The sequence below is a fragment of the Hippichthys cyanospilos genome, chromosome 7 (genome assembly GCF_059441005.1).
Source record: "Hippichthys cyanospilos isolate Australia breed blue-spotted pipefish chromosome 7, RoL_Hcya_1.0, whole genome shotgun sequence".
In the NCBI taxonomy this organism is placed as follows: Eukaryota; Metazoa; Chordata; class Actinopteri; order Syngnathiformes; family Syngnathidae; genus Hippichthys; species Hippichthys cyanospilos.
Window position 1 is genome coordinate 12425288 of NC_142375.1, and position 27587 is coordinate 12452874.

Sequence of the window (27587 nt, forward strand, 5' to 3'; positions counted from 1 at the left end):
ATCGCACCTCATCAAAAATTTGAAGGAATGATCAAAAAACTGTTTTCTGTTATGAGCATCAGCAGTTTAAATGTCTTTGGTCCGTTTATGCACCGAGTCACTTAGTGTCTGTTTTGGTATGAACCCAGCAGTCTTGTGTTGTGTAGCAGTCCTCATAAGATAAAACGTTCAGGGTTGTTCCCCTGTCAGCCTAATAACATTCGCAGACCTCGCCCAAATTCTATAATAACATATGCAAACCAGCGCTGCTGTCCCCAGCTCACTTGTTTCCGCCCCCTTACACACACACAACCCTGCTTTCTTCTCAGATTGTGTGTTTGTGTGTGCGTGTGTTTTGCTTCCGATTGTCGTCTGTAACAGTCTAAGCTTTGTGTTGGCCGAAGGATTATCACGGCTTTGCCACCAGCAGCCAAGCAAGGACCTGAGGAGAGTGGGGCTTAAAAAGACAGAGTGTTGTAGTGTCCAGACAACTGTGGGAACACAGTTTTGTGTGTGCGCGCGCGTGTGTGCCACAGAGAAAGCGCTCGTGTGTGTGCGTGCATGAGAGGTCACGGTTGGCTGGTTGGCTATGTCGACACGGCGAAGCCTTTAGGAGCCTCTGGTTCTGCCTTCTATCCACGCCCAGCCTAAACTGTGTTCTTTTTTCCCCCTCTTTTTACTGACCGACTCAAGTATCGCTGCTCCACAAAGTCCTCATGTCATCTCGGCAGGAAGTGGATCACATAGTCCTTGCTGCCATGGCACTGGGACTCAATCTGCACTTTCATGCGAACACATGTTGAGTAAAGAAGAGCTGGTAGTTTTGACCACTTACGGGTTTCATGGAGGATGGAGTATAATATTCGAACAGTAGATGGTGTCATTTTTAATATGATGAACAACATGGAAATTTACATTTATTGTGAGCCGACCCGTCACAAAATTTTGGTCTGCACTTTTTCAAGATAAACAAATATGTCATTATTTGAAGTTGTTTTGCTGGGTCTGAACAGACTAAGAATGAATGTGGGGCACAGGCGAAATCCTGTGACAGCATAACGGGTCTTAAGTCATTCACACTGGCTTGCACAATTGAATCAATTCACATTTTCACAATCTAATCAAGTTCCGTTTTCTGGAAAAATCATGTCATCGTCCAACAAATGTGCGTTATATATGTTGACACAACGTACCAGCTCAGGCAAATTATTTTCTATTTCGTTAACAATAAATTACTTGATATGTAAACTAAATCTGAAGCCACATGAAGATCGTGGACTTGCATTCACTGCAGTGTTATTAATAGGACGGTTTTACCCAGAAACTGATTCATTCACGAAAAATCAGAATTCAATCGAAATTCTTGAATTGATAGAGATTCACAATAACATTGGTTGTATGCGTAGTATTCCGGGTTCTATTCACCAAATACAGTCATATACTGTATATTGCAAATCCATCTGCAGGTCTGTGCTTGGCTCAGTGTCATCTTGCTTTGGAAATTGCCACTTCTGAGTAATTGATTTGATTAGCTTTTTAAGCGGTTCAGAAAGTGTTGATAGAGTGTTGTCTTGGTCTTCATAATAGCAACTTAAATTGTCAACAGCCGATGCTGAAGTGAGAGAGGCTGGAAGAAATAATCACAAATATTTTGCAAGTCAGTTCCCCCTTGGAGGGGGTCATATGTGCTGGATCCTAGCAGGCTTAGATAACACAAGCCCAAGGTCAGAGTTGCAACGACCCAGGAAGACTTGCAGCCAATTTCAATGAACGCTGAATGGGACAAGGGGCAGGGCGGGTGGTGGTCCAGGGGGCTAAGATGACAAGAACTCTGATCTCTTGGTGTGTGTGTGTGTGTGTGTGTGTGCGTATGTGTGTGTGTGTGTGTGTGTGTGTGTGTGTGAGTGCACGCGCGCTTGCTTGCGTGCATGTGTATGTGGATATGTGTTCACTGTGTGTGTGTGTGTGCGCGCGTATGCGCGCACGAGGTCTGTGATCTCCTGGCCTTTGTGATGGAGATGGGCCCGGCCGGTCTGACCCGATAATGACGCGACGCTCTAATAGCATTCATCCTTTCTACCGCAAAACTACTCAAGCGTTAAAGAGAGAGTGAGGGAGGGATGCCGAGAAGGAAGCTGGGAGAAGGCCGCTAACGCTAGCTAAGCTATGTTTAATAAATGGCATTGCCCTCAAATTGTGATCTCAGAATCACAGGAATAAGGTGGCATCTTTAGAGGTGTGTGCGTATTTGTTGCGTGCGTGTGTGTGTGTGTGTGCGCGCGCGCACGTGCGTGCGTGCTTGCGTGTGAAGTAAATACACAGCACTGTGTCTCTGCTCTTGCGTTTTATCAGTGTATATTTGCTGTGCTTACCGAAGCATGGAAAGCTTTCAGAGCCCAGGCCCATCAGGGACGGGACCCCATGACACACACACTCACACTTATCATACAGGGGTCATTACAGGCGTCTACCTATAGCCGCGGTAATCAGCGGTTTATATCGGTGCCCATATTCACCACTGAGGCTGGTATCAATAGCATGGGAATGATGGGAGGGAAGCAAAAGATTAGAGCGCATTATATTCAGCAGGTTTATATATGATCACAACTCATTTTGAATGTTAAACCGTCTTGTCCGAGTTCTTTTCAATGGTGTACTGTGCTTAGACCAAGACAGGTCCTCCTTTGAAGCATCGGGGGGAGGATAATGGCCGAAACCCCGCCTACTGCTACAACTGTTCCAAAAAAGGACACTTTGGTCACGTGAGTAAAATTGTGCAAATGTGCAGAATATTTCTCGTTTGTTTTCAGAGAAATGTTCATGATATTGACAAAGTGGACTCCTTTCTGTTTGCCCCAGGGGTGCACCCAGCAGAGGATGTTCAGGGGGACATTTGCTGCCACGCCCTTCATCAACTATTACGACACCAAAAATGACATCAGACACAGAGAAAGCAGGATGAAGATAAAGGCTCGAGGTTGGTCACATAGTAAATGAATTATTCAGGCATTTGAAGCAGCATATTTAATCGTTTACTGAAGTCAATCACAAAATTGAAGGCAATTTGAAGTGCTATATAACATTTAATCACACACCTGTTTAGCTAAATGAGGGGTGGGAATTCCTTTTTCAATTCAATTTTTGAGCTTACGATTCGATTCAGAATCAATTTATGATTCAATACGATTTTCAATTCAAACTGATTTGCTTGACAATGATTCCTGTTTCAGTCTATCAATGTGCAAAGCATTGTCATTCTCGCTCACTCATTCTGCTCATATATATCATCATTCTACTTGGTATTTGTCAGCTTTTGTAGATTGATAATGGGCCCGCTTTGTTTAGATTTTTGTGGATAGTTTTGTTTACTGCATAGATGGACTTTTTTTCTGTCTGAGCTTCAAATGTCCTACTGAAGTTAAATGTGCCACGTTGTTAGTGGCTAGTGCTAACGCTAGAGACTTGTAGTGATTTTTACAATGACAGCCTTATTTACCAACAGTCTCTTAGAATCCTCAATTAGTGTTTGATTTTAAAATGGCAGTGTGTTGATGTTTGTGGACAGCAATAAAAACGGTCACATGAAGGAGTAAATCTAGATGCTAACAACCATTGTGAAAAAAAAGCGCTTACCAAGGCTGTTGACGTCCATGTATTCTTATTTTGAAGTTTGCTTTGGGGCAGGCCAGTGTGACAGTGACAATGGCAGTGCTTGTGAGGTGTAATGACACACAACCCAAAAGGATTTGATTTTTTTGTTTTTCTTTTTTTTTTTTTTTTTTTTGCAACAGCATATTTATTCTTATTTGAAGCCATTTTGGGGCACACCTCCAAAAAGTATGTATGTAAAAAAAAAAACAGCATCAGTACGGTGCGATGTGCAAATCAACATAACAATAAAGTTGTTATTAAATTATTTCTGTTATCTTTCTTCCCCAGCAATGAAGAAAAATGGCCTTATGCCCGGCAATTCTCAAACTCCGCTTACACCTGGGCCACCGAAGAAGAAACAAAAAATCAGCCATGCAAACAACAGCCACCTCTTTGACGATAAATTTGACAGGACTGCTTTCAACCACAAAGCTCGCCCCAGCCATATATTTTTTCCAGACAACGACTCTAGGGGGGCAATATTTCCAAAAGGCAAGTTCAACAAGCAGACAAAACAAGAGCGTGCAGGCAAACAGTGGAAGCCCAAAAGGCCAGTTCCCAAGGAACGTCCTGCACCACCCAAGCTCATCGTAGATGAAAGAGTGGATTTTCCCAGAGCGTGTGCTGGAGGCGAGAAACTAAAACAGAAAAGGAAGAAGAAGAAGAAGAAGAGTGAGAAGAACGACCAACCAGTGGGGCTCAAAGATGGTAGTCATTGTAGGACGGCACTTAAGAAGTCAAAGAAAGACAAACATGAAAGGAAGAGCGGTTCCAGACATAAAAAGACCAACACAGAGACGTATTCAACAGATGAGAATCTTTTTAACATAAAGCAAAGAAAGCGCAAGCGACAGTGTGTATGAGATTGTGTGTGTGCGCCTGCGTTTGAGTGTGTGTCAGGGCTACTTCCCTTCTCCGACAATAAACAGTGACCATGTGACTGTTGGGGACTTCGAAGTTCTGGCCAGACTGGACAACCAGTCCAAGTTTCATGAATAAATTTAATAAATTATAAACCTAATTTTGTAAATAAATTAGGTGAAATAAAACACTTTCTTGCATTTTTTTCATAATCAAGATTTTGAGTTTTGCCAACTGAAATCGATCAGCTCTGTACCTCCTCCCCTGTGGATGGACGGGTTTCAACCACCGGACTGGTAGGTGAATGTGCCTGCTGGTCGCTGTCTTGTCTGCATATACTCTTATGTATATGTACTTATCTCTTGATATCCATCATGTCAGTGGCTATTGTGTTTATTGGTGTATAGATTATTTCATTATTTATAAACACAGAAAAAAAATGACCAAAGTCAAACTGAAATTTTAGACAATTACCATAAATTTTGAACAGAAGTGACGTCTGACCCAGGGAACACACATTTGAGTCCGCATCGTTTGTAAAAAAGTGATCTGTAGAAATGGCAACTGTCCGCATCACTGTGCAGTCATTAACCTACATCAGACAACCTTTGAAAAGTAATCCAATTTCTCATAAAGTCCTGCATAGACCACTCGAGCGCTGCTAAGCTAGCGTCTAATTTATGATTGATGCTGCACTAAATGCGTACAGGTGCCGTACAATGTTTGGCAACAACTTCAAAATAAAAGCGCACCCAGCACAAACAGTTTAATTCTTCAAAGTTATAACATGGAGAAAGAAGATAAGTGTGGTAAAATCACTTATCATTTTGATGGGAGGAGTACAAATATGTTAGCATTACCTTCCTGGTTGCCTTTGATTTAACTTCTGCCACGCAATCCATGTGCCTTTATACTGTACAGTATACATTGTACATGCCACAATAATATACAGTAATCCCTCGCTGTATCGCGGTTCATTTTTCACTGGTTCGCTGCTTCACGGATTTTTTACAGTGTGGATATTTTTAATTTTTTTTACAGTGCATTGTGCTCTGAATCTTGATTGGCTCAGGGGCTTGACTGTTGTCTTGAAATAAAATATTGACGCTGTACTATATTGGTTTTTCACTTGTCAATTTATTACAAAAGGCAAGAGGATCCAAAAGCTTGCTTTCGTCTCTCTAACTGCCGTGTGCTAAGGTGCTAGTATGCACGTTGATTGACAGCTTGGTCTCTGGGAGCCGATCACGTGACTCGTAAGCGTGCCGGGAGCAAACGCGCACACTATGTAGAGACAAATGGCAATGGAGAAACGCGCAGCTTTGGAAATCTGACTTTTACCTAGATTTCTTGTTATGATATAAGAGGCTTCACTTTAATTCGATCTATATCCGTTTATAAAAATATTGCTCAGAAAAAGAAAGAGCCCAAAAACTATTCATAACAATGTGCGGGTTCAGGATGAAGAGGCATAGCTGGAACTGAAATACGGGAGTGACGATGTTTCCAACTTTGTATTACTATATTAAAATGATTGTTTGAAACAAATTTGGGGCTTTAAAACAGGTTTTGATTTTTTGTTTTACTCTATAGTATTGCATTGTGAAATAATTAAAAAAAAAAAAGATGGCGACTTCACGGATTTCACTTTACGCGTGTTATTTTAGGAACGTAACCCCCGCGATAAACGAGGGATTACTGTATACCATTTTTAAAACTTGTATAAAACATTTCAACGTTGAATCGAATTTCTTGTCATTTGTCTTGTTTTGAACTAGCTGAAGCAATTATAATATCAGACTGATCTGCAATTAGAAACTAGCCCCCCAAAACTCTTATCTACGAGGACTAAGACATCAGAATTGAAACTGTCACACTGAAAAATGATCCCCCTCAACACTATTTGTGTGATCGGCAATATTACCACGTTATACTTAAACCATGAACGCACCACACGAGGAACTCGTGACTAGTTGTTAATTGATTAGTTTGCTTAAAGTTGACACTTGGACACTGGACAGTAATTGTAGTTCAACGCTTACTAGAGTTTTCCAACCTAAAAAGAAAATAAATTACACTCAAATGTGACACTAATGAAATTGATGACATATAATGAACGTTCTTAGTAGCAGTTGAAATCCTAAACCACTTAAAACAATAGTTTCTCACATCAGGTATGTTCTATCTTTATATAAAATAATGTTTATTTAAAAAAAAAAAAAGAACCGAATGTGACGTTTCACACGGATCAGAGACTAGGAAATACTATTTTTTCCCAACAGAACATGAACGCAGCAAGCTTTACCAGCCCACTTTAACGCGTGTGTTTCTGAAAGTGGGTAGTCTCGCATGGCAATTGCACTTTGAAAGGACGTCCTCCGTCTTTCGGCCGAAGCAGCAACATGGAGAACGGCTTTTCCAGAACAGGGGACGCTAAACTGGACCAGGCTGTCATGCAATGGCTACAATATGACAAGGTAAGATGACAGCTAACCTGTTAGCTTGCTAGCAGCCAGAAGACATGTTCGATATTCTCCTACATTTTTTTTTTTTTATTAAAGTTAAAATTGGCTCATTTTTGAGGAGCAGATATTTGGCATGGATTTTTCAACGTAGTTTGGAAGAAAGCGGACTTTGAATGACACAAGCACGCTTCCAACTTGCTTACATGTTAGCTAGTCCTTTCATGTTTGCTAAGCATACACCACTGACCTTAGTCTTACATTAAGTCTCAGCCTTACATTAAACTTTAGGTTGTGTTTTATGAACCTGTAATTACATTACGTGGCATGTACAAAGATAACGCTATTAATAACTTCGTCCCAAATTGCCTTAGCATAGCAGGGCATCCAAATGAACTTGGGTGTAACTAGGTGGACTCTTTGAACCCCCATAAAGGTAAGGAAGAGTGTACTCTATGACTAGACACTGAAATAGTTACCACCTTAAGCAAGTACTAGAACTGCATAGACAAGCTCAGTTCAATTCGTTTACATTAAACTTTGCACCTCCTATTAGCAAACTTAAAAATGTACTTTCTATTTGATTTCATTACAGTCTTAAGAGTAGGGTATACAATTTAGAATATGTATTGTAATTGTTTAATCATGTTGAAATTGATCATTAGTTTTAATGTTTTAGTATGAGTAATGGATGAAAAGGGCAGACAACGCCGTGCCCAGCGTTTGGCTTATCTGCTGAAGTTCTGAACAAGGTTAGACACTGGGCTCCAGTTTACGTGAGCTTTCTTCGGCTACACGGCTTATTCCCACACTGAAAGGTCACTAAGGCAATGACTGTTCCTCACTTAAAGTCTGATGGGAGAGGCTCAAGTTCACGGGTGACAGCAATAAGAAGAAAAAAGGATGGATGAGTCACTATTGTGGAACTAAGATGACCACAAGCAGAAGTTACTTGGAAACCAAAAGTAAAACAAATCATAGTCACTATCAGTGTTGAACTATTACTATACAATAACTGTGCAAAGATATGAATGTTCACAGGATGCGTGGCAGTTTGCATGCCGTGTGTAATGTATGTAACATGCGTCCAAGCACGTGGGACACACAAACCCAGTCATTCATTGCCTCCAATTGCCAATGGATGTCACTAATCAGGTCACATTGGAAAAATGGGCACAGACTTCTCAGCGCTAACATAATTGAGTCAGTTAACTAAAACCGCAAGCCTTCTACTTACAGCAAAAGCTGCATCCTGTTGTTATTTCAACATTTAGGAATATGAGCAACACTGAAGGCAAAAATAAGCAGATGCATTGAACGATTACTTTAATAATCAATTAATCTGTCTGTTTTTAAAATATTTATTGTATCAAATATAGAATTTCTTTTTTAATTGTCATCCCAAAATTAGGTAACAGACATGATTTCAAATTTACGGTGCAGAAAAATGCATAATGTATGAACATACTAGAGTCTTTTTTTTCCGTTTTTTATGACATTCTGTGTGTTTTCACACTCTAGAATCCAAAGACTGTGTCTGCAGTGGAGAAACTGCTGAAAGAAGGCGCCGTAGACACACTTAAGAAATGTTTCTCATCCAGGATGGAGTTTGGTACAGCAGGTCTGAGGGCAGCCATGGGTCCCGGCATCGCTTGTATGAATGACCTCACCATTATCCAGACTACACAGGTTAGTGATAATAGATAAGTGTCGAATTCACACACACGCACACATGCGCGCGCGCACATACACAAATTGAGGCTTCGTTGCTTCTTTGTGTTAGTTATTGTAAAATTCCAGACACACAGACAAAACAGTGTAAAAGGTTACGTTTTTTTGTCTGTCTCAAGTACAAATTCCATTTGAAGGTCTAGCATTGGATCTGTGAATAATGAATAATTTCTGAATAATGCCCAGTGAAGATGGGACAAGACACAAATCCTCTGAGACGAGATGTCTCACAATACTAAGTCCATAAGAACAAAAATAAATGTTTTTTGTTTTAATTTGAAATAATACCCAATTTATTTTTTTGTTTTCAAAAGGTTTTCTTTTTATAAGTCAAGAAAATGAACAATGTAGTCTGCGATAATCATAAAGGCATTCAAACTGTCTTTGTCTTACCTGTCAATATTTTTTCAACCTTTTCTTTAACTGAAAATCCCAAATATTGCCAAACAGGTGATCTTAAAGAAATCCAAGCATCTGTAGTTCTCCTGTGTTTTTTTTTGTTTGTTGTTTTTTTTTAATTGTATAAATGAGTTATTTTTTTTCTTTTGTTTGGCGAACAAATGCAGACGAAAAAGTCCAAACAACACATTTACAGTGAATTTAAAGTTATTTATTTATTTATTTTTTAATTCCATGAACTGAGATTTTAAAGAACTATCACCCCATAAATGTTGGTCAATGAGTCTAAGTGATGTCAAAACCACGGAACACAACACAATCGAGTCAGCATCGTTTAGTCAAAAGTGATAAGTAGGAACGGAAACTGCCAGTCTGCCAGCATCAAAGTGAGTCATTTGTGTCTATTCAACTGCCTTTGAAAAGTACAACGTCAGCATAATAAAGTCCCATTTTTTTACACCCTGAATTGGTGATTGAAGTTGATTTCAGAACAACGTTGTGTTTTTTTATATAAGGAGTCTCGATTCAAGACTCCAAAGGCAACAGTTTGTGCAGTTGAACGTTACCGTATTTCTTTGCGTACAAGTTGACCTCGTTTATAAGTCAACCCCTCTGTTTTTAATGCAATTTGGTTGAATTGTACAAAAATGATTAAGTCTGCCGCTGCTCGCATATTTCTGTCTTCTGCGGCTTGTTCAAGATCATGTCCAAGGAGACACGTCAAGCCTTACTCTTTACGTTATGGCAATTTGACGAAGCGATGTGCAAATGCTCTTAAATGGATGCATACTATATCAAATTGTTTTTTGTTTTTTTATATATATTTTAAGCCTTGTTAATGACATATTTCTTATTTCACATTAGAATTAAGGTTATTCAAACACAGGTATGTGGAGAAATGTATTTTGTTTTGAGTTATGCGGTGATAAATCCACCCCTTCCAATAAGTGGGTTAAAAATGAGGGAAGAAAAAAAATACTGTACTTGTAATAATATCTCGAATTAGTCACAACAGAAGTCCTGATTTTGATTTGAAGGTGACTTCCAAAAAGGATTGTCACCATGCTTAACGAAGGATTTTATTTTAAATCAGCATTTAAAAGGTGTAAAGTGATTTTATGTGTTTTCTGTTTGTATGGAGGAATGAACTGAACGTTTATTTGAAGTCCAAGTTCCACTTGTATTCAACTACTTTTTAATTGTTCTTACTCAACAGGGTTTCTGTCGCTACTTGGAGGAACGGTTTGAGAACCTCAAGAAGCGAGGAGTGGTGATTGGCTACGATGCCCGGGCTCACCCTCCAAGCGGTGGTAGCAGTAAGCAGTTTGCCCGACTGGCTGCAGCTGTGTTCATCAGCCAAGGGGTTCCTGTGCACCTCTTCTCCAACATCACCCCAACTCCCTTTGTGGTAACATGTTTCATCTTTCCCTTGTGCAAATTCTCATATGCTGAATTCACAAATTGCATTATTAGAAAAGCTATAAAATTTCTGAATATTTTGATGGTATGTCATTGTGTGCCATATTTGTACTACATACATTGTAAATACTGTACTGGAGCTTAATTTGGTCAAAATAAATAAAGACATCATTCATAATAATTAATAATAAATCGCAAAATCTGTCAGAGAAATCGTGATTCGTTTTTTTCCTAAATTGTTCAGCCTTCATTACAGCTGTATATACAGTATCACACTTTATAAGTCAACAGATGTAGAGTTAGTTTGGTAAGTTAGTTCCCTCCCCGCCTCCTTAAATTCTCCCTTTTTTTTTTTTTCTTCATTCTAGCCTTTCACAGTTTCACACCTTGGTCTGTGTGCTGGTATCATGGTGACAGCCTCACACAACCCCAAACAAGATAACGGTTACAAGGTTACTCAGCATTTCATCTTTTTTTTTTTTAAATTACAGTTTAAGCATTTGTCCACTTAGCTCTCTCCTCTAATTTAGGTATACTGGGACAACGGTGCCCAGATTGTGTCCCCTCATGACAAATGCATCTCGAAAGCCATAGAGGAGAATCTGGAGCCCTGGTCAGAGTCTTGGAATGCAGAGGGGGCCATGAAGAGCCCCCTGCTCAAAGATCCCTATAAGGACATCCATACAAACTACTTCAAAGCCATTCAAAAACACTGCCTTCACAGGTAGTCTCATAAATACCTAACAAGTTATCATTTTGGAGACGACTTTTATGTTAAAAATGTCTGAAACCCTTTTTTAGTGGACATCAAAACCTGTACATAAAGTATATAACATACATATAAAGTATGCTATCACCTGTAATAATGATGTTGGTCCTCTATGTGAGGTATGCCACACTACGTTGTTAAAATTCGCTGACATTCAAAGTTTTGGGTTTGGTTCTTTCTTCTTCCAGGGAATTAAACAAGAGTTCTAATGTCAAGATCGTACATACGTCAGTGCACGGTGTTGGCCACGTGTTTGTGCAGTCTGCTTTCAAGGCTTTTGACCTTCACCCGCCCTACGCTGTCGCGGAACAGAAGGACCCGGACCCCGAGTTCCCCACTGTCAAATATCCCAATCCTGAGGAGGGAGAGGGAGTTCTAGTATGTTTAGAACACAAACGCAAGCATGTGGACAAACAAACGCGTTGTGTAGTTGCACTGATGTTTTGCATATGTGCTTTGTAGACACTTTCCTTTTCTTTAGCTGAGGCGGAGGGGGCCAGTGTGGTGTTGGCCAACGACCCCGATGCCGATCGGCTGGCTGTCGCTGAGAGCCAGGAGAGGTGTGCTTTATACTTTTTTGATTTGTGTAAAATAAACAATGCGTAGATCATTTCGGTACATATATTTGAGGAAAAAAAGCAATTTATAATTAGATTTCACTTTAATATAGTTTTAGTAATAACTATCTTATCAACATTATGTCAATAGCTTTTCTCTGGTGATATTCGGCATATTTTCTTCTTCCTGTCCACCAGTGGACAGTGGCGAGTGTTCACCGGAAATGAGTTGGGAGCGTTACTGGGCTGGTGGATGTTTCACTGCTGGAAAGAGCAAACCCCTGATGATGGTGCCGTGAAAAACGTCTACATGTTAGCCAGCACTGTTTCATCCAAGATCCTGCGCGCCATTGCTCTCAAGGAAGGCTTCCACTTTGAGGTAATGCCGCTCAAAAGTGCACATACTTTTTACTAGAACATACTGATTAAATTATAACTTTCGAATTAGGAAACACTGACAGGGTTCAAATGGATGGGAAACCGAGCCCGAGACCTTTTGGATCGAGGCAAGACTGTTCTGTTTGCCTTTGAGGAGGCCATCGGTAAACACACACAATTGCACACCATTAGCCTAGTAGCATAATTGCCAAGCTAGAGAACGCATGACAAACTGAGCAAACAAGAAGTGTCCCGTTGCCTCAATTAGAACCTTGCAGATTACCATGACACAGATTACTGGGAATCAATGCAACCATAAGGGGGGAAAAAAAAAAAAAAACACAAATCCTCGCAATTGCATAGGTATTTAAAAGACTTTGGCAACTATCCAATTAGGGTAACGATATAATAGAGAGGATCTCCTGATTTAGACTTTGTGGTGTTCAATTACAGTAATTCTAATTACCCTCCTGGTGTCACAAGCTGCTTTTTTTTGTGACCTCACAAGTATCCATGTGATTTAGATTTAGTGTAAACTTCCTGTTGAATTTCTGGCACCCTCCCACAAGACCTTAACTGAACTGCCAGACATTAATGAAGCCCTGACAATACATTAGAATTAGGAACATTTCCTTTTGAGATGCTGATAGAATGGCATTATATGTCTGTCTGTCTCTCTCTCTCTCTCTCTCGCTCTCGCTCTGTCTCTCTGTCTCTGTGTGTGTGTGTGTGTGTGTGTGTGTGTGTGTGTGTGTGTGTATGAAAATAGTTTAACTTTTGACAAGTGTAACAACTAAAATTCTCATTTACAGTACAAGGTTTTGTGACCTGAATACAAGTATCGCCTGTTGTCATACCAACACAATGACTTTCAGCACTCGATCAAACTGAATATGTCTACGCCGGCACATTGCTCTACCATGTGTTATTGTGTTGGGTGGCAAAGTAGCCCCAGTCATCAAATCGCATTGTGCGATGTGTGTTTTTTGCAGGGTACATGTGCAGTCCCTCGGTGTTGGACAAAGATGGAGTGAGTGCCGCTGCAATCGCAGGAGAGATGGTTTCCTACCTGGCTGCCAAACAGAAGACTCTTTCTCAGCAACTCACAGCCATCTATGAAGAGTAAGATTACTCTAGTACGCATGTATTACTTGTGCCAGGCTCCATGCACTGCTGCCAGATAAGTTTGACTAGAAAACTGTTGATTGACTGTTGAGCAGTTGATTTTTGCATTGCACATTTTTACCGAAATGTAAACTGCAAATGTTACAATATGTCCTCTTCTCAGGTACGGATACCACCTGAGTAAGAACTCCTACTTCATCTGCCATGACCAGGATGTAATCCGCACCTTGTTTGATCGCCTGCGCAACTACAGCGGCGCCAAGGACTCCTACCCCAGCAAATGTGGCCCTTTCTCCGTTACTGCTGTGCGCGACCTGACCACTGGCTACGATAACAACCAGCCTGATAACAGGGCTGTATGTACCAACATTCTTTGTTTGTTTGTTTGTTTGTTTGTTTTTCAAAACACTTGTTACTCGGGGGAAGGTAATAGATGTTTGCACCCCCACCCCTTCTAAGAAAATACTGCAAGTAAAAGCAAGACTGAAATGTGAACAAATTGAGGTTTTCTTCTTCACTGTCTATTCTCTGTCCCATTGTCCCGTCCCCAGATTCTTCCAACTTCCCGTTCCAGTCAGATGATCACATTCACATTCTCCAACGGGGGCGTGGCCACAATGAGAACCAGCGGCACCGAACCCAAAATCAAATACTACACCGAACTGTGTGCAGCCCCTGGTAACAGGTACAGAAACCACACTCACATCAAATTCATATCGCAGACATGTGCTTCTGACATTCGTTGCTTCTGTTGACAGTGATTTAGAGCGCCTGAAGAAGGAACTGGACCAACTGGTTGATGCCATAATTGAAAACTTCTTTGAGCCACAGAAGAACAAACTGCAACCAAAGCCAGTATAGAATCCATGTGTTGTAACACAAAGTGTGAAATCTGTCTTAATTGCAAATAGGCATCAATGAAGTCCCCTAGTAACACAAAACAGCATTCCTAATGTCTTTAATCGCATCTAAAGCTATTTTATCTTAAAAATATTTAAGGAACTTCTTTTAAACGCACTAAAACATATGTTCAGTTCTTAATTTAAGTGCAACTGTTCGGATTTACACTACCTGCATTTGAGCTGCTACATTGTGTTGTGAAATTGTTCCTTTCACATGTACAGATACTCACTTTTTTTTCCCTCTTTTCTCTGTGAGTACTGAGGTAATAAACACATTGTATTCCATCCTGCCAATTTTTTTTTTTTTTTGCCTTTTAATAGTACATTAATATTGCCTTATAGTCATGGTTTATCCAACAGACTGCCTGATAATTATTTCACATGCAACAAATTCAGGTTTCTTTGGTGATAATCTAGAGTAGTGCTTCTCAAATGGGATTGGTTGAGATTTAAACAGGGTTTCTGCAGTTATCAGCTAGTTTGACTCTCATTTTCATTGACAGCTGTAAAAGTCCTTAATCCATTTTAATTATTTAATTTAATGCTTTGTACAGTCATGACTGGAAAAGTATAGTTTGCTTTACAAAGTAAGAGCAAATTAACTGGAAGATGAATCAATTCAAATTGTGGTATGCATTTATTTGGTTAAATCATGGACTGATGCACATTGCAATTAGTGATACAATTTTTTGTTGCATGATCTCTCATCTCTATGCGTGATCATGATGGATTTGTTAAAACAAAAGATGCAGAGCTATCGCTACAATTATAGTTCCAAAGTTGACTACCGGTAAATAGGGCATGGGTGGCACAGCACTTCCATCTAAAACTGTTTTGCACTGGTTAGGGCATAGGTGTCAAACTCCAGTCCTCGAGGGCCAGTATTATATATGTTTTTTGTTTTTCTCTCCCCAACACACCTGATTCAAACCATTATCTCATGAACAAGCTCTACAGAAGCTTGAAAATGATCCTAATCATTTGGATCGGGTGTGCTGGGGAGAGAAATTTCAAAAATATGCAGGATACCGGTCCTTAAGGACTGGAGGTTGACACGTGGGTTAGGGGGTATTTTGCTGAAAAAAAAAATCACAATGGGCCTAACCACAGGGCCTTGAAGGATAATAAGGTGCGCAATGAGAAGTTTCTGCCAAAATGTTAATGGAGTACACATGACGGGGAATTGTTCGTCTATCGAGGTAGGACCCCTAGTGAAGATAAGCGGCCATAGAAAATGAATGAATGATTAGGCAAAACAATAAAGTGCTCGTCCACTGACAGAGAATTCATCAAATCACCTCTGCTGCTCATATAACAGAATAGCTTTCTTTTCGAGTAATCTAGGCCAGTTAAGACGTTAACAAAATGTCTTAGTACATTGAGACGATATGATCATTATCTACATATCATGTTCTGCCACATTTTTTGTGAATGTTAAAAATGTACCATAGCTCAAACGCTGGGAAACTGAAAAGGACTCGCAATTTATGTTAACGTATAGCTTTGGGCCATAAATGCATTTTTTTTCGTGAACTTCATGGTTCTAAATTCCCCAAACCTTATTCACTTTCAGTATGCATGTATAGCGTATACCCTTGACTTGAGTATGGGACGTGGGCGTGCCCTGAGTATTTTGCACTCAGGCTCCACGCACTCGTCATGCGTCCCGGCCTGGTAGTTCGTGAAGGCAGAGGAACCTCTTCTAAATTTAACTCTCAACTAATCACCACACAACACCAACCCCACTCTTTCTCTCTCCGCCTGGTTCGTTTGTGTGCTTGTGTTCGCAGGCGTCACAAATTCCGTGGCAGCTCTAGACTGGACTTCCTTGTTTCCGCGTCAAGTCCTAAACAGGTAAGGAGTTCAGAGAAAGAGATTCGTAGATTTTCCGTTCTTTTGTCTTGATTAGATTTAAATCGTATGTTGGCAGCAAGGCGGCGCTACAGTGCTTAAATGGTCCTATATAAAGTTATGGCACATAAGAACGACTTTAGGATCCATTTGATGAGCTATTGTAATGTACAAAAGTATTGTGACCATCATGCGTTTCGTGATGCTGTGCAACAATTTTTATAACAACATATGCCTTGCAGTGCTGTGTGAAATTCTCAATGAGCGCTGGATATTCTGCCATGTTTTGTCCATTTTTAAAATGTTTAAGGGGAAATCGATCTTGTTTTTTTTTTCCATCTGTGTCCAAATATGATCTCCGGCAGTATTCTTGTCATGTGTGCATGTCCTTGTCATAGTGCAAGTGCAAACAACACCAGGTGTTCATTTCAGCACGCACTCTGAATGAGCACCCATCAAACCCCTGCGCACGCGGGGATGGGGGTGCCCAATTTGGAGCTTTTGCTAGACTGAAATTACTTTGTACTATCTTGCGATCCTGGTTTGAATTCAATTGATTGTCCAGGCCGGTCAATCCAGCAAAGTGGAACTTTTCCCCCCATTGTGTTTTGCAGGAAGAGCCATGGAGGGACTTTATTTTGAAGTGAAGCCCACAAGAGAGATGCCCCGAGGAGTTTGTTTATCTTTTGAGCACAGATCATCAATTTCATCCGAGAAGAATTACGGCGATATGATGGAGGAAGCAATGGAAGTGGAGGAGGTGCAGTACAAGCTGATATTAATCGGCTCTCTCCCAGTCCACCGAATGACCACCATGGCGATGCTGCCCTGGGTGGTGGCCGAGATCAGCCGGTCACAGGAGCCTGGTCCGTCGGTGTCGCTAAGCGTGTCGCCGTCGTGGGTGCGATGTGTTTGCGTGGGGGCAGAAGGGCTGCTATGGGACCCCCTGACGCACAGGGTGCTGTTTGAGTGCCGACCCCATCAGGTGACCAAGCTCCTTCACAACAGCAAGGAACCCAGCAGCTTTGGATGCCTGCTCAGAGATGCTCCACGCTGTGCCTGCTACGTGTTCAAGTGTCAGGATAGCACCAAGGTAAATGATCACTAGAATTGTAAGGTACACATGTTTTCTACTAATCCACTGAGCGGCATTTACGTGGGTTGTAATAGTCACATTCTAAGAGTGAAGATTCCGTGAGTTTATCTTGTGAGCGATACCGTATTATGTTGGGCTGCCTATGATGACACGTAACAGAGCCAGCCAGCACATACCTGACCTGTGCGGTGCACTGTAAATACATGGCAGTGTGTATACATAAACAGTGTCTCTAGAAAGGACAGGGGTTTCTTTCTAATGCTTTGTCTTCACTTTACCACGATTTACTACAGTGTTCTTATTTTCATCACAATCACTATTTTAATCTCTAACTTTATGTTTCCTGTGTGCTTTTTAGATCTGTTTTTATACATTGGGTTTTACTGTACATGTTTGAGTAGTTAAAGTTGGGAAAACAAAGGTCAATCACACCCACTGTTTGGCTGTCATTGGATTTGACATAACTCTTGTTGTGGGTGGCACGGCAGAGGGAAGGCAAGAAAACGGAGTGAGAGTGAGAGTTGTCTGTCCGATGAAGGGCAAACTTAACTTAAAAAAATGCCTCAATGACAACTTGACAAAGGTAGAGTGAAATGTATTCTTTGTCAAGAGTTTTTTTTAAATTACAGAAGCAGCTCAAGTTTAGCCTACTACATAAATGCAAAGCAACCAGCTGCAACTGCAGCCCCAGCTACGGATAGCAACAAAGACCGTTAGCGAAGTACTTTTCCAATCTAATTGTGTTTGAGAAAGTCTGTGATGGACATGATGTGCAATGTTTTATTTTAATGTTAATTTCTGATTATTTGCCAAATGATAATAGAATTATGCACCATTCCAGCCACTACTTGGGACCCGTCAAAGAAAGTAAACGGTTACAACTGTGTCTATTAATGTAAATAAATGACTCAAGCCACATTTTTGTTTGATGTCAATCTTTTGATCTGCTACTATGACACAAATTAACGATATTAAAGAAAGCGCTGGTTGAAGGCTTTTCTCTGAAATGTTTTTAGGTAAGATTAAAATGACATTATTGACATCAATTCATTTCTCGTCTTAATTCATCTACATATTTTTTCAATCTTTTGACAGCACTAGCCCGGAATTGGATTTTGAACGGTTCATTAAATTAAGACTTTTACAATTTAGGAATTAGAGTCCCATTTTTTGCACCTCTATATTGTGTTCCAAAAGTGTCACAGCCCCCTCTTTTAATATTTAAAAAATAGTTCTATTTTCCCTGTGCTTGTGTGGGATATATAGATATACTGCAGGTTTCTCCCCATTTTCAAAACTAATCATCCGTAAGGTGTCCTGCATTTGGGTGGCGACCCGTTCTGGATGTACAGTACCTCATGTTGTTTTGATTTCTGGCTTGTGTTTGCGTGTATTTTACTGTACAGCATTTATTGTGTTCAGTGTGAGCTCAGAAGAGTTTATAAGCAGCAGGATGTACAACTATGTTACCATGGAGACTATTTCCTGTCGCCCTGTGGCTTTTTTGATGTTTGTTGTGGAGTTTGGGAGTGTGTGGGTGTGTGTCAGGAGAAGGGCTGGGGAGAGCTGACCACCTGTCGCTCAACTCTGTCACACTGACATTGACTGCTCACACACTCTCACATGCACACACAAAGGTTATGCGGCCATTGGGCGCAGCTGTTAGGCTTTGAACTCTTACCTAAAATTCAAGCAGCAACAACAAGGAGCAATGCCAAATTTAAAAAAAAGATGGGAGCATTCAAACTTGGAAACGTAATCTTAGGGGGAAATCAGCTCCAATCCTCCATCCTTCAATAAATCTTTTCAGTGTGAATTCACTTTTCTGCAGGTAGCATGAGTTCAAGTGTTGTTGTTGTTGTTTTATGTTTACTTGGCTGTTTTCTCTTTTCACTAGTTTTTGTTTTTGAACATGTCAAGAGTTAGGGGGAAAAAAAAAAAAAAAAAAAATATATATATATATATATATATATATATATATATATATATATATATATATATATATATATATATATATATATATATATATATATATATATATATATATATATATATATATATATATATATATGTATTATAGCTAGGCATAGAGTTCTGGCATACATTTTGTCCTTGTTTTATGTTCTTATATAGCTTATAATGACTTTAGCCATATATCTGAAGCCATCCGTTAGGCAGCGTATGTTACCATCACGTCAGTACATGAGCGATGTTACTGTTCAGGAAATGCTCAATTACTTAGTTATTCATCTCTCTGCCGCTAGGTGGCGATAATGTGTCATTTACCGGTACCAGTACTGCACACCGCTTTAAGTGGGGAAAATAAGTGCAGGTACTTCCCTTATTTGACTGTTTCCAGGTAAATTAGGCAGTAGGTAATTACAATATCATTACATTAAAAAAAGACGCCAATCCTTATTTTATCACAACTACTTCACATGCCAAAAACGAATCCTTTTCCCTGGGCTCATCAGCACCCCAAAGAAAACTACTACTTTAAAATCAAAGTTGACCCACCAACATTCTTTCTACAAGAATGCATGAAACAAGTGTATAATAAGATAAAATGTATCAACTAGTTGGACATACTGTAACGGGGGTTGGTCTCCTGATTGGGTGTGTTCCACACAGGAAATGTTTTACATTCATTGCCGAGTGTAACAATGTAATTACCGGTAAATCCGCCGGGAAACCATCAACCGGCGAAGTGAGATTTGAGTGCGGGTCTTTCATTCTATTGGCAGATTTTGCCGCACTTATTTATTTTGTTACCTACACTAAACACGGAAAAGACTTTGGTTTATGCACAAAACAAAACCACATGCCGAGTAATTTGCTTGTGAGAGTCAGAATCGCCTAGAGAGTCTTACTTTGAAAGGTAAAAACGGATGTTGCGCCGGCGCTTGTTGGCTACTTTGACACTCAATCTCAGACTCCTTGGAGTTTGGGAGTCAGTTCAATTTTGCAATGAAATAATATTGAAGCGTGGCTTTTTCCCCCCCTTACTTTGAACAATTCATCAATAGTTGCGATCGCTTTGTATGCCAGATTTATGGCGGATGGGATGAAAGCGCGACTTAAGCGATTCAACCTGTTCAACTCCAAGCAGGGACCAAAAGATGTAAGTGGAGCTCTGGGAAGTTTTTGCTCAACTTTATGGGACAGGACGAAGTGTAGTGTTTATGCTAACAGTAGCCGACGCCGCTCGATGAATTGCAAATTGTCGCGGATTGACATGTGTGTCCACATTCCGATTGTTGTGTGTAAACGTGAACTACACACATTGCATAGCTATGTGGCCATTGTGTAAGATTGGCCGCTCAATGTTGTGTTCATTTTGAATATTAGCTTAGTAGCTAACTCATCCGTTCTTAATATCGTTAGCTGGCATCAGCGAGTAAAGGTTTTGGAACGGAACTTTTCTTCTATGTGTTGTGTTTACCATAAATATCCAAAGTACTCGTAGGAAGAAGTGCACATGTTAAATATATATATTTACTTGAAGAATAACCGTTTCAAACTTTTAACTTAAAGCACAAGTTAATGTGCAGTCTCTCAAATGTACTCATGAACGATAGCAAGATATTTATCATGTTATTTACATTACCCATTTTGATAACGTGGCTCAAATCAACAAAATAGCACCCCTCTTTTTTTTAAAGGGGTAATAAATTTATTCAGCCATTTTCAGCGGTAAAATTGCTAGAATTTTGGTTGTAATCAATATTGCTAAATTATTTCTCGTTTACGACTTTTAAATGCATTTTTTGCCACTTGGCTGAAGATGATGTCACACGTGCTCAGGGATTAGGCAACAATCAATCACGGCTCATTGTGCGAATGTCACGTGACCAAACCCAGACAACAGATGAGCTGTGATTGATCATTACCCGAGCATGTCACCTGTGATGTCATTTTCAGTCGACAGTAAGTGACAAAATGTCTGCCCCGATATCCCCCTGAAAATGAATTTTGCTGCTTAATTCATATTCATTTACTTGATCAAAAAAAATGCACTTTTTTTTAATTGACATAACCTGAAGAACTACACAAGAGTAGGGTGACACATGGCCAGCCTTTGTAGTTAACACCGCAACAATTATTTTAAATAAGTCATGGATTGGAAATACAAAGCCCTCCATAATTATTGGCATCTGTTTATGATGTTTTAAAATCCTTAACACAGAATTGAATTTTTATTGCAGTAGCATACTCTTATACTGAAAATTGTAGACATGGTTCACGATACACAGATTCAAACTCTGTCCATAGCTATCTCAATCTCCAGACCTCTACTGAACAAAAAAACTAAAGACAATGGTTCAATTTCCTCCATGTTTTTGCTGTTGGTTTTTTGTTTTTTCATTTAGCAATAGCAAATAGTGAGGTTGTACTGCATCACCTATGTGCCATATTTACTGAATGTAATAAGCTCAGCTGAAGACCCAGTCAACACATGAGGTTCAAAACAAACTTTGCTGCGGTTTGTTTGTGGTGGAAAGCAATCCAGCAACGAGCTGATGGTTTCTTGTGACGTATTTTGATTTGCTTGGATTATAGTGTGGGACCAGAAACCAAACCACTAGAGAACATAAGATTAAAAACTCATTGAGCAGGACGAGCAGAAGCAAACGGTTGAGATGGCGCATTAGCGTGCACCCCTCAAATGTTAGCATGCTGTGGAGGTCCAGAAGGATACAATTGATAGTTACAAGTTCTAGTAATGGAAATAAATACAACTATCATGATTATCAGTGAGTGAGTGAAGATCCACTGTGCAAAGGACAAATGCAAGAATGGACCCATGACTGATTCATAGAGACACTGTGCAGACGCTAACATTTCACTCCTCTTGTTTGCTGATTTTGTGCACTTCATGAGTCACCCGAATCAAATTTTCACTGAAAAACCCATAGCACTACCTTTGAGGCTTAGATGCCAGGCAGCCTCCAATTTGTTTACTCAGAAGTAATTTTGCCAAGATAAGAGGATAATGGAAATGCAATCATTTATTAAATGTACAGGCAATGCTAGGTAACTTTAATACTCCCAACTGTCGGATAAGTGTAAAAAGAAGTAAACAAGCATGTTAACTCATGATGAATCAGCAGAAAAAGCCAGGTGAGTCATTATTGTTTGGATGCTGGCTGAAGTTTGGCATACTGAGGTCTTATCTTGATATTGAAGTTCAAGAGAGACTTTCAAGAGATCTTTTCCCAAATTTCTTCAATGGTTCCCACCTATTAAAATGTATTTTCCGACGTTTTTGGCATGGATCATTGCATGTAACTGCGGGACAGTTTCTGGTGAAAAACTGTAAAGATACTGTTTCGTGGTCTCTCAGGCGGCATCAAAATAAATACGGCAATGTTTTTTGTTTGCAACTGACATACCGTATTAGTAACAATTCCTGATCTCATGTTTTTCTCTCTTGTACTCCTGTCTGCTGTGTGCCTTCTGAACTTTGTGCCGGTGTGGGCTTTGGCTGTGCTCCTCAAGGCACATGACTGCAGGGAGTTACACAAGTGGGACAATATGCAGACTTGTGGGGATTTGCTTGGCTAGACTGAATGCCAGTGGGCATGTTTAAAATGCTAGGTCTTATTTCCAAACTTGCTTCTTGGCCTTTTTTTTAACAACATTTACAAATCGTATTGGCCACTTCAGCCCAAATGAGTTTGAACTGAATTGTAAAATAATTAGCAACATGACAGGATAAAAAGGAAAACATGTCATGCAAAGTGTTTTTGTAAAGATCTTTTTAACCTAATAACAACTTAAAAATAATTAAAAAAAAATATCGGACAAAGCGTTTTGGACAAATTGAGCCTTCTGTGTGGTCAAACGGCCTTTTTGAGCAATGATTTTATGTTGCAATCGCCTTTCAAAAATCTGGTCAAAAATATAGTATAACTTCATTATTTCTCAATGTTCTCCTTCACTTCTTCCATTTTGTCTTCTTCTCATCAATTGGCTACCAAACTTCAATTAAAAATGTCTACCAATGTTTTAGTTTCAATTTTATCATATCGTCAGAATCTCTTATCGGCCCATGCCTAGTACCGGGAACTCATTCCAGAATTCGTTCATGCTCTTCTATCTTTTATCTGGACCTAACGTGCACATTTTGAATCTCGCGTTTTCTCATAACAACCGTTGCCGCTGTTCTCTGTTTGAATAGTATCACTTGATCAGCTTGAGGCTTGAGTTTCTTCTACCATTTTTCACAAACATTAAAAAAGTAAAAGCAGGTATCACTCCTGCTAGCTATGCGTCAGTACTGAAACCAGGTTTCATATCAGACCAATATGAGGCATTATTTCAAGGTGCCGGTACTTGTGATGGCGGCCGGTTGCCTTCTTATGGAGCGTTTTGAAATGCTAAACTAAAATTTTGAATAGAAAATTGCCCTCATTGTTTGATAAAATTTGAAGTGAAAATGCCTTATTGGGACAAATACGCCATTTTTGACATTTTATTCGTACTAGATTTTGGGCTGGTTTCATTCATCCAATGTGCTATTGGTATAGGTACTTTATCAGTTTTGATGACTAAGAGTTGAGTATTCATAATGTTTTCTTAGTCATGTGCACAGTGATTTTGGGGGGTGGGGATTTCATAAAATAATTCTTATGACATTTACTTTTCACAGCAGTCTTCCATATTTTGAATCCATCAAATCTGTTGCACTTTCATTATTTTGCTAGTTGTGAGACGATGATGGAATCTTATTAACTGATTTGCAAGCCTATATCTTACGTCCATTTTTTTATGACTATTCTTAAAGTTCTTAAATGAATATCCTGGTGATTATTTGATATTCTCACCCTTTCACAAACACTGAAACTTTTCTTATGTGTGGGCTGGACTTGCAGCTTCTCTTTCGCTGTTTTGGTACTTGTGTAACTTCCCTCTTTTTGAGGTCACAACTACAGTAGCTCTATTTAATGCTGTCTTGGTGAGAGACTGTATGCTTTTTCAGCCTGTGAGAGCTCATGACACACTCAGGCTGTGTCCAGTTGACTTCCTGCCACTGATCCCCCTTCATGAACATGTTTGTTGAGCTTTCTAGCCAACCTTTGAGAGTCAAGTCTTCTCATCACTCTCATTTACTTATTCTCCTTTCAAACTAGGTCTTTCAGATTTTTTGGGAGAGGTGGGGAGGGGGGGGGGGTCTATTTACTTGTGCCATGCGTCAGCCTTCATGGCCATATGTATGTGGTGCTGTGCTATGCGAACCTAGTATTGTTGTTTTGCTTTCTCTGGATGAACCTATTATGAAAAAAAATACACCTTGCATCCTTTACAGATGCGTGACATACCGTTTAATTTTGGATGTCTGTTGTACCATATTCTATAATGTTGGTATGACCATAGTATGGTGAGTAGTTTCATTCTGACTAAAGTTTTTTGAGTTTGGTTTCAGTCACAGTCAGCATCATCCAATATTGACACCACCCCCCAAAACCATTTAAACATACTGATTATATGGTACACAATTAAGACATTTTATTAAAACTGCAACATTATGATGTGTAAAAAAATGAAAAATCACAATGGAATAGTGATGTCTGATATCACTTTTTTCCGACCAATACCAGTACACTACAAGTATTCACCTCTTAAAAGGCCTGTATCATGGAAGTTCAACATTTAGGAGATTTTAACCATGTTACAATTTTGAATCCCTACCTTAAAGCCCCCAAAGTGTCATTTCCATTCATTGATGCGTGTCTAAGCATTCCTTGCTTATTCTGCGCTTTCTGCACCGGTCCCGCCCAAGCACATAAACATGACTTGCAAGAGGCCTGATGACAATTGTAAGCCCTCGTACCACCCGTGAAGAGTAAATACACACTGACCTTATCCACACGTCTTTTAGTTTTGTTTTGGATCAGGAGTTGATGAGGAGTGATTTAAGAGATGCAATGGTTCATTTATCAGTGATACTAGATTACGAGTGTCTTACTGTAGAAAATGTCGAAGCGGTGAAAATGTGTGTTTGGGAACACACGACCGAACAATCAATGTCAGTAGTAAATAATTCACCCCCGGGCGGAACTGTTGTTATGAATGCTGATTTTCCACTGGACCGATTTGATAGGAGGAATGGCTTATAGTGAGTGCGGTCACTTGACACTGTTATGCATTTTAATGTTCATAAAATGCCTATATCGTGCTCTTTTTTTTTGGGGGGGGGGGGTTGCTTAAGAAAAGTGGGGTTTTACTCTGTAAAAGAATGTGTAATCAACGGTTTCTAATGTTAATCTGAAGGACATTATGGCAAAATATCAAAGTCTTGTGTGTTGCTAGAAGATGTGTCATTGTTTTGGGTATGTTTGCACAGCTGCTGTGATTCTCATGTTGGTGGGGAAATAGTCCAGTTTAAAATCAAGATTTTCAAATTTAAGATACTGCTGACAAAACAGATTACTGTTGGTTTTATCTACAAGTTTTTGTATGGTTGGTCAAATACCAAATAGATAAGCTTTTTAATGATAAGAAGTAGCTGATAGTGTTTTTTTTTTTTTTTTTTTTTTTTTTTTTATCAGTTCGAGTAGTCAAAAGTTTCAGTACATTGCATAATAGAACTTGTAAGGGCCAGCACTGGAAGCATTTACAGTAGATTATTATTTTTTGTTTCCACTGCGAACTAATTCACATTGTCTGTATTGTTGTTTTATATCTTTAAAGGCAATTCTTCTGACCGAACTAGACATTTGAAGAGGTCAATCAAGCATGGTTTGTGGTTAGAGGACAGATAAGCGATAAATAACTCTCAAGTCAGGATGATTTAAAAACAAGCCGAAACAAGACTTCAAGGTATGACAGGGTATGTTTATCTACAAAGTGTGGGCAGTGAACAGAGGCTTTTCCTACCTAAAACTGAAAAACAACCACTTTCCTTTTTAGGACACAACCATCTATTTTACCTTCATTACTCGGCTAATAATACTATCTTACCATGAAAACAAAGTGTGCATCTGGAGCTACAATAGGAAGCCTATTGTTACATAAACTTCCTTGCTCAGACACGACATAGCAAAATCCGGCAAGGGAGAAGTCAGCAGTTGTTCTTCGGGTACCTCATATTAATGACATCACTCATGTGACCCAATCAAATCAGCCTTCTCCACTGTCTTTTAACTCTTGTGGTGCAATATTGCAAGGTCGGCCTGCACAGGCATGTGACGACCAAAGGTTTCCGTGTGACCTGTGTTGTTGTTATCAGTAGAAGCGGTAGTGGCATGTATACATAAGACATTTAAACAGATCTGTTTTGGACTAGACCAGTATACGACTTTAACAAAGTCAAAGCTTTTCTTTTGTTGAAATATGAAGATATTTAATGCACACATCTGATGGCTAATTCTGTTATTTTAAAAAACTGCACATACTGTCAAGTACATATAAGTCCCTAAACTATAACTCAGAATAAATATTTTTTTAAAGAAATTCCTTAAAAAAAAAAAATACAAAAAATGGCCAGCGCTGCGAAGGTTCACTTAGATTTAGTAGCAATTATGCACTTTCACTGCTTAACATATAGCCAGCATTGAGTTGAAACCTCAAAGGTCACAATTTGTTTAATTTCATATTTAAATTAGTTTTGTCGAGATCACAACGGTGGCTTCTATTCAATACCTACATAAGATACCATGGTAAAAACTTGATTATTTTCATCAGCGAATATATTGTTGACAAATCGGATGTTTAAAAACTGCTTTCATTTTACATTTTTATTCAAAAATGTTACTTCAAAATGATGTGAATTCATCAACAAATGGTGATCATTGTTTTTCTAAGCAACAGTTTTTTTTTTTCCTTTGTTTGTTTGTTTCAACATAGGATAATGTCTTCTTTGATGGAGGACTATACAGCTATGGAATAACATTAACTATTGAGAATTTGAAATTTGAAGCGTTTGAACAAAAATAACAGTTATCCAGACAAGCGGTAGACTGATTATCAAAACCGACGTGCAGCATTTCGATTAATATTTGTATGTTTGTTCTTGTTTGTTTGTTTTAAATCTGATAGCTGATAATAAAGCAACCTTTAAAATTTCAGTTAACGTTATAAAAAATTCTGCTGATGTTAGGAACACTTCCATTTTTTCTGTTTGGTAAAACAAAGTTCAGTGAAATTTTGGCATTTGTTATTTAGAGTTTGTTGATTGTGTAGTTTTCTATTAGAAGCTTTTAAGTTTTAAGTTTTTAATTTTCTTTTTAGGGCATGCTGATATCTCTAGGAGCTCATTTAACGTTATCAAACAAGCAAACAAAAAACAAATCAACATTTTTACCAAACTGGAAAAAAAAAATCAATGAACTTATACTCAACAAAGTTAAGTTGGGGATGAAGGTTTTTATTTTGTATTTTGACACAAATATTTTTGCTTTTACT

General features: G+C 39.2%; 3 protein-coding genes across 5 annotated transcripts in view; all 3 read left to right on the forward strand.

The window, feature by feature from the left end:
- Positions 1–5608, forward strand: part of zcchc7 (zinc finger, CCHC domain containing 7) — a 43323-nt gene extending 37715 nt beyond the window's left edge. The window contains exons 8-10 of the mRNA XM_088419710.1: positions 2646–2741; positions 2839–2956; positions 3919–5608. Coding sequence (XP_088275836.1) covers positions 2646–2741; positions 2839–2956; positions 3919–4493 — 789 coding nt within the window. The 3' untranslated portion in view covers positions 4494–5608. The remainder of the gene's footprint in view (positions 1–2645; positions 2742–2838; positions 2957–3918) is intronic.
- A 1165-nt stretch (positions 5609–6773) lies between these two features.
- Positions 6774–14518, forward strand: pgm2 (phosphoglucomutase 2). The gene is made up of 13 exons (XM_088419711.1): positions 6774–6968; positions 8475–8642; positions 10300–10491; positions 10871–10954; positions 11033–11226; positions 11460–11649; positions 11734–11831; positions 12027–12207; positions 12277–12370; positions 13199–13328; positions 13495–13687; positions 13883–14016; positions 14090–14518. Exons 1-13 carry the CDS (start codon positions 6894–6896, stop codon positions 14190–14192), a joined length of 1836 nt encoding a protein of 611 aa, XP_088275837.1. The 5' UTR covers positions 6774–6893; the 3' UTR covers positions 14193–14518.
- Positions 14519–15889: 1371 nt separating this feature from the next.
- Positions 15890–27587, forward strand: part of tbc1d1 (TBC1 (tre-2/USP6, BUB2, cdc16) domain family, member 1) — a 39988-nt gene continuing 28290 nt past the window's right edge. Inside the window, exons 1-2 of one of the 3 annotated variants that reach the window (XM_088419913.1) lie at positions 15890–16087; positions 16699–17177. In XM_088419913.1, coding sequence (XP_088276039.1) covers positions 16707–17177 — 471 coding nt within the window. In that variant the 5' untranslated portion in view covers positions 15890–16087; positions 16699–16706. Of the gene's footprint in view, positions 16088–16698; positions 17178–20122; positions 20302–27587 lie in introns of those variants that run through there. The other 2 variants (XM_088419914.1, XM_088419915.1) reach the window with 2 other exon arrangements.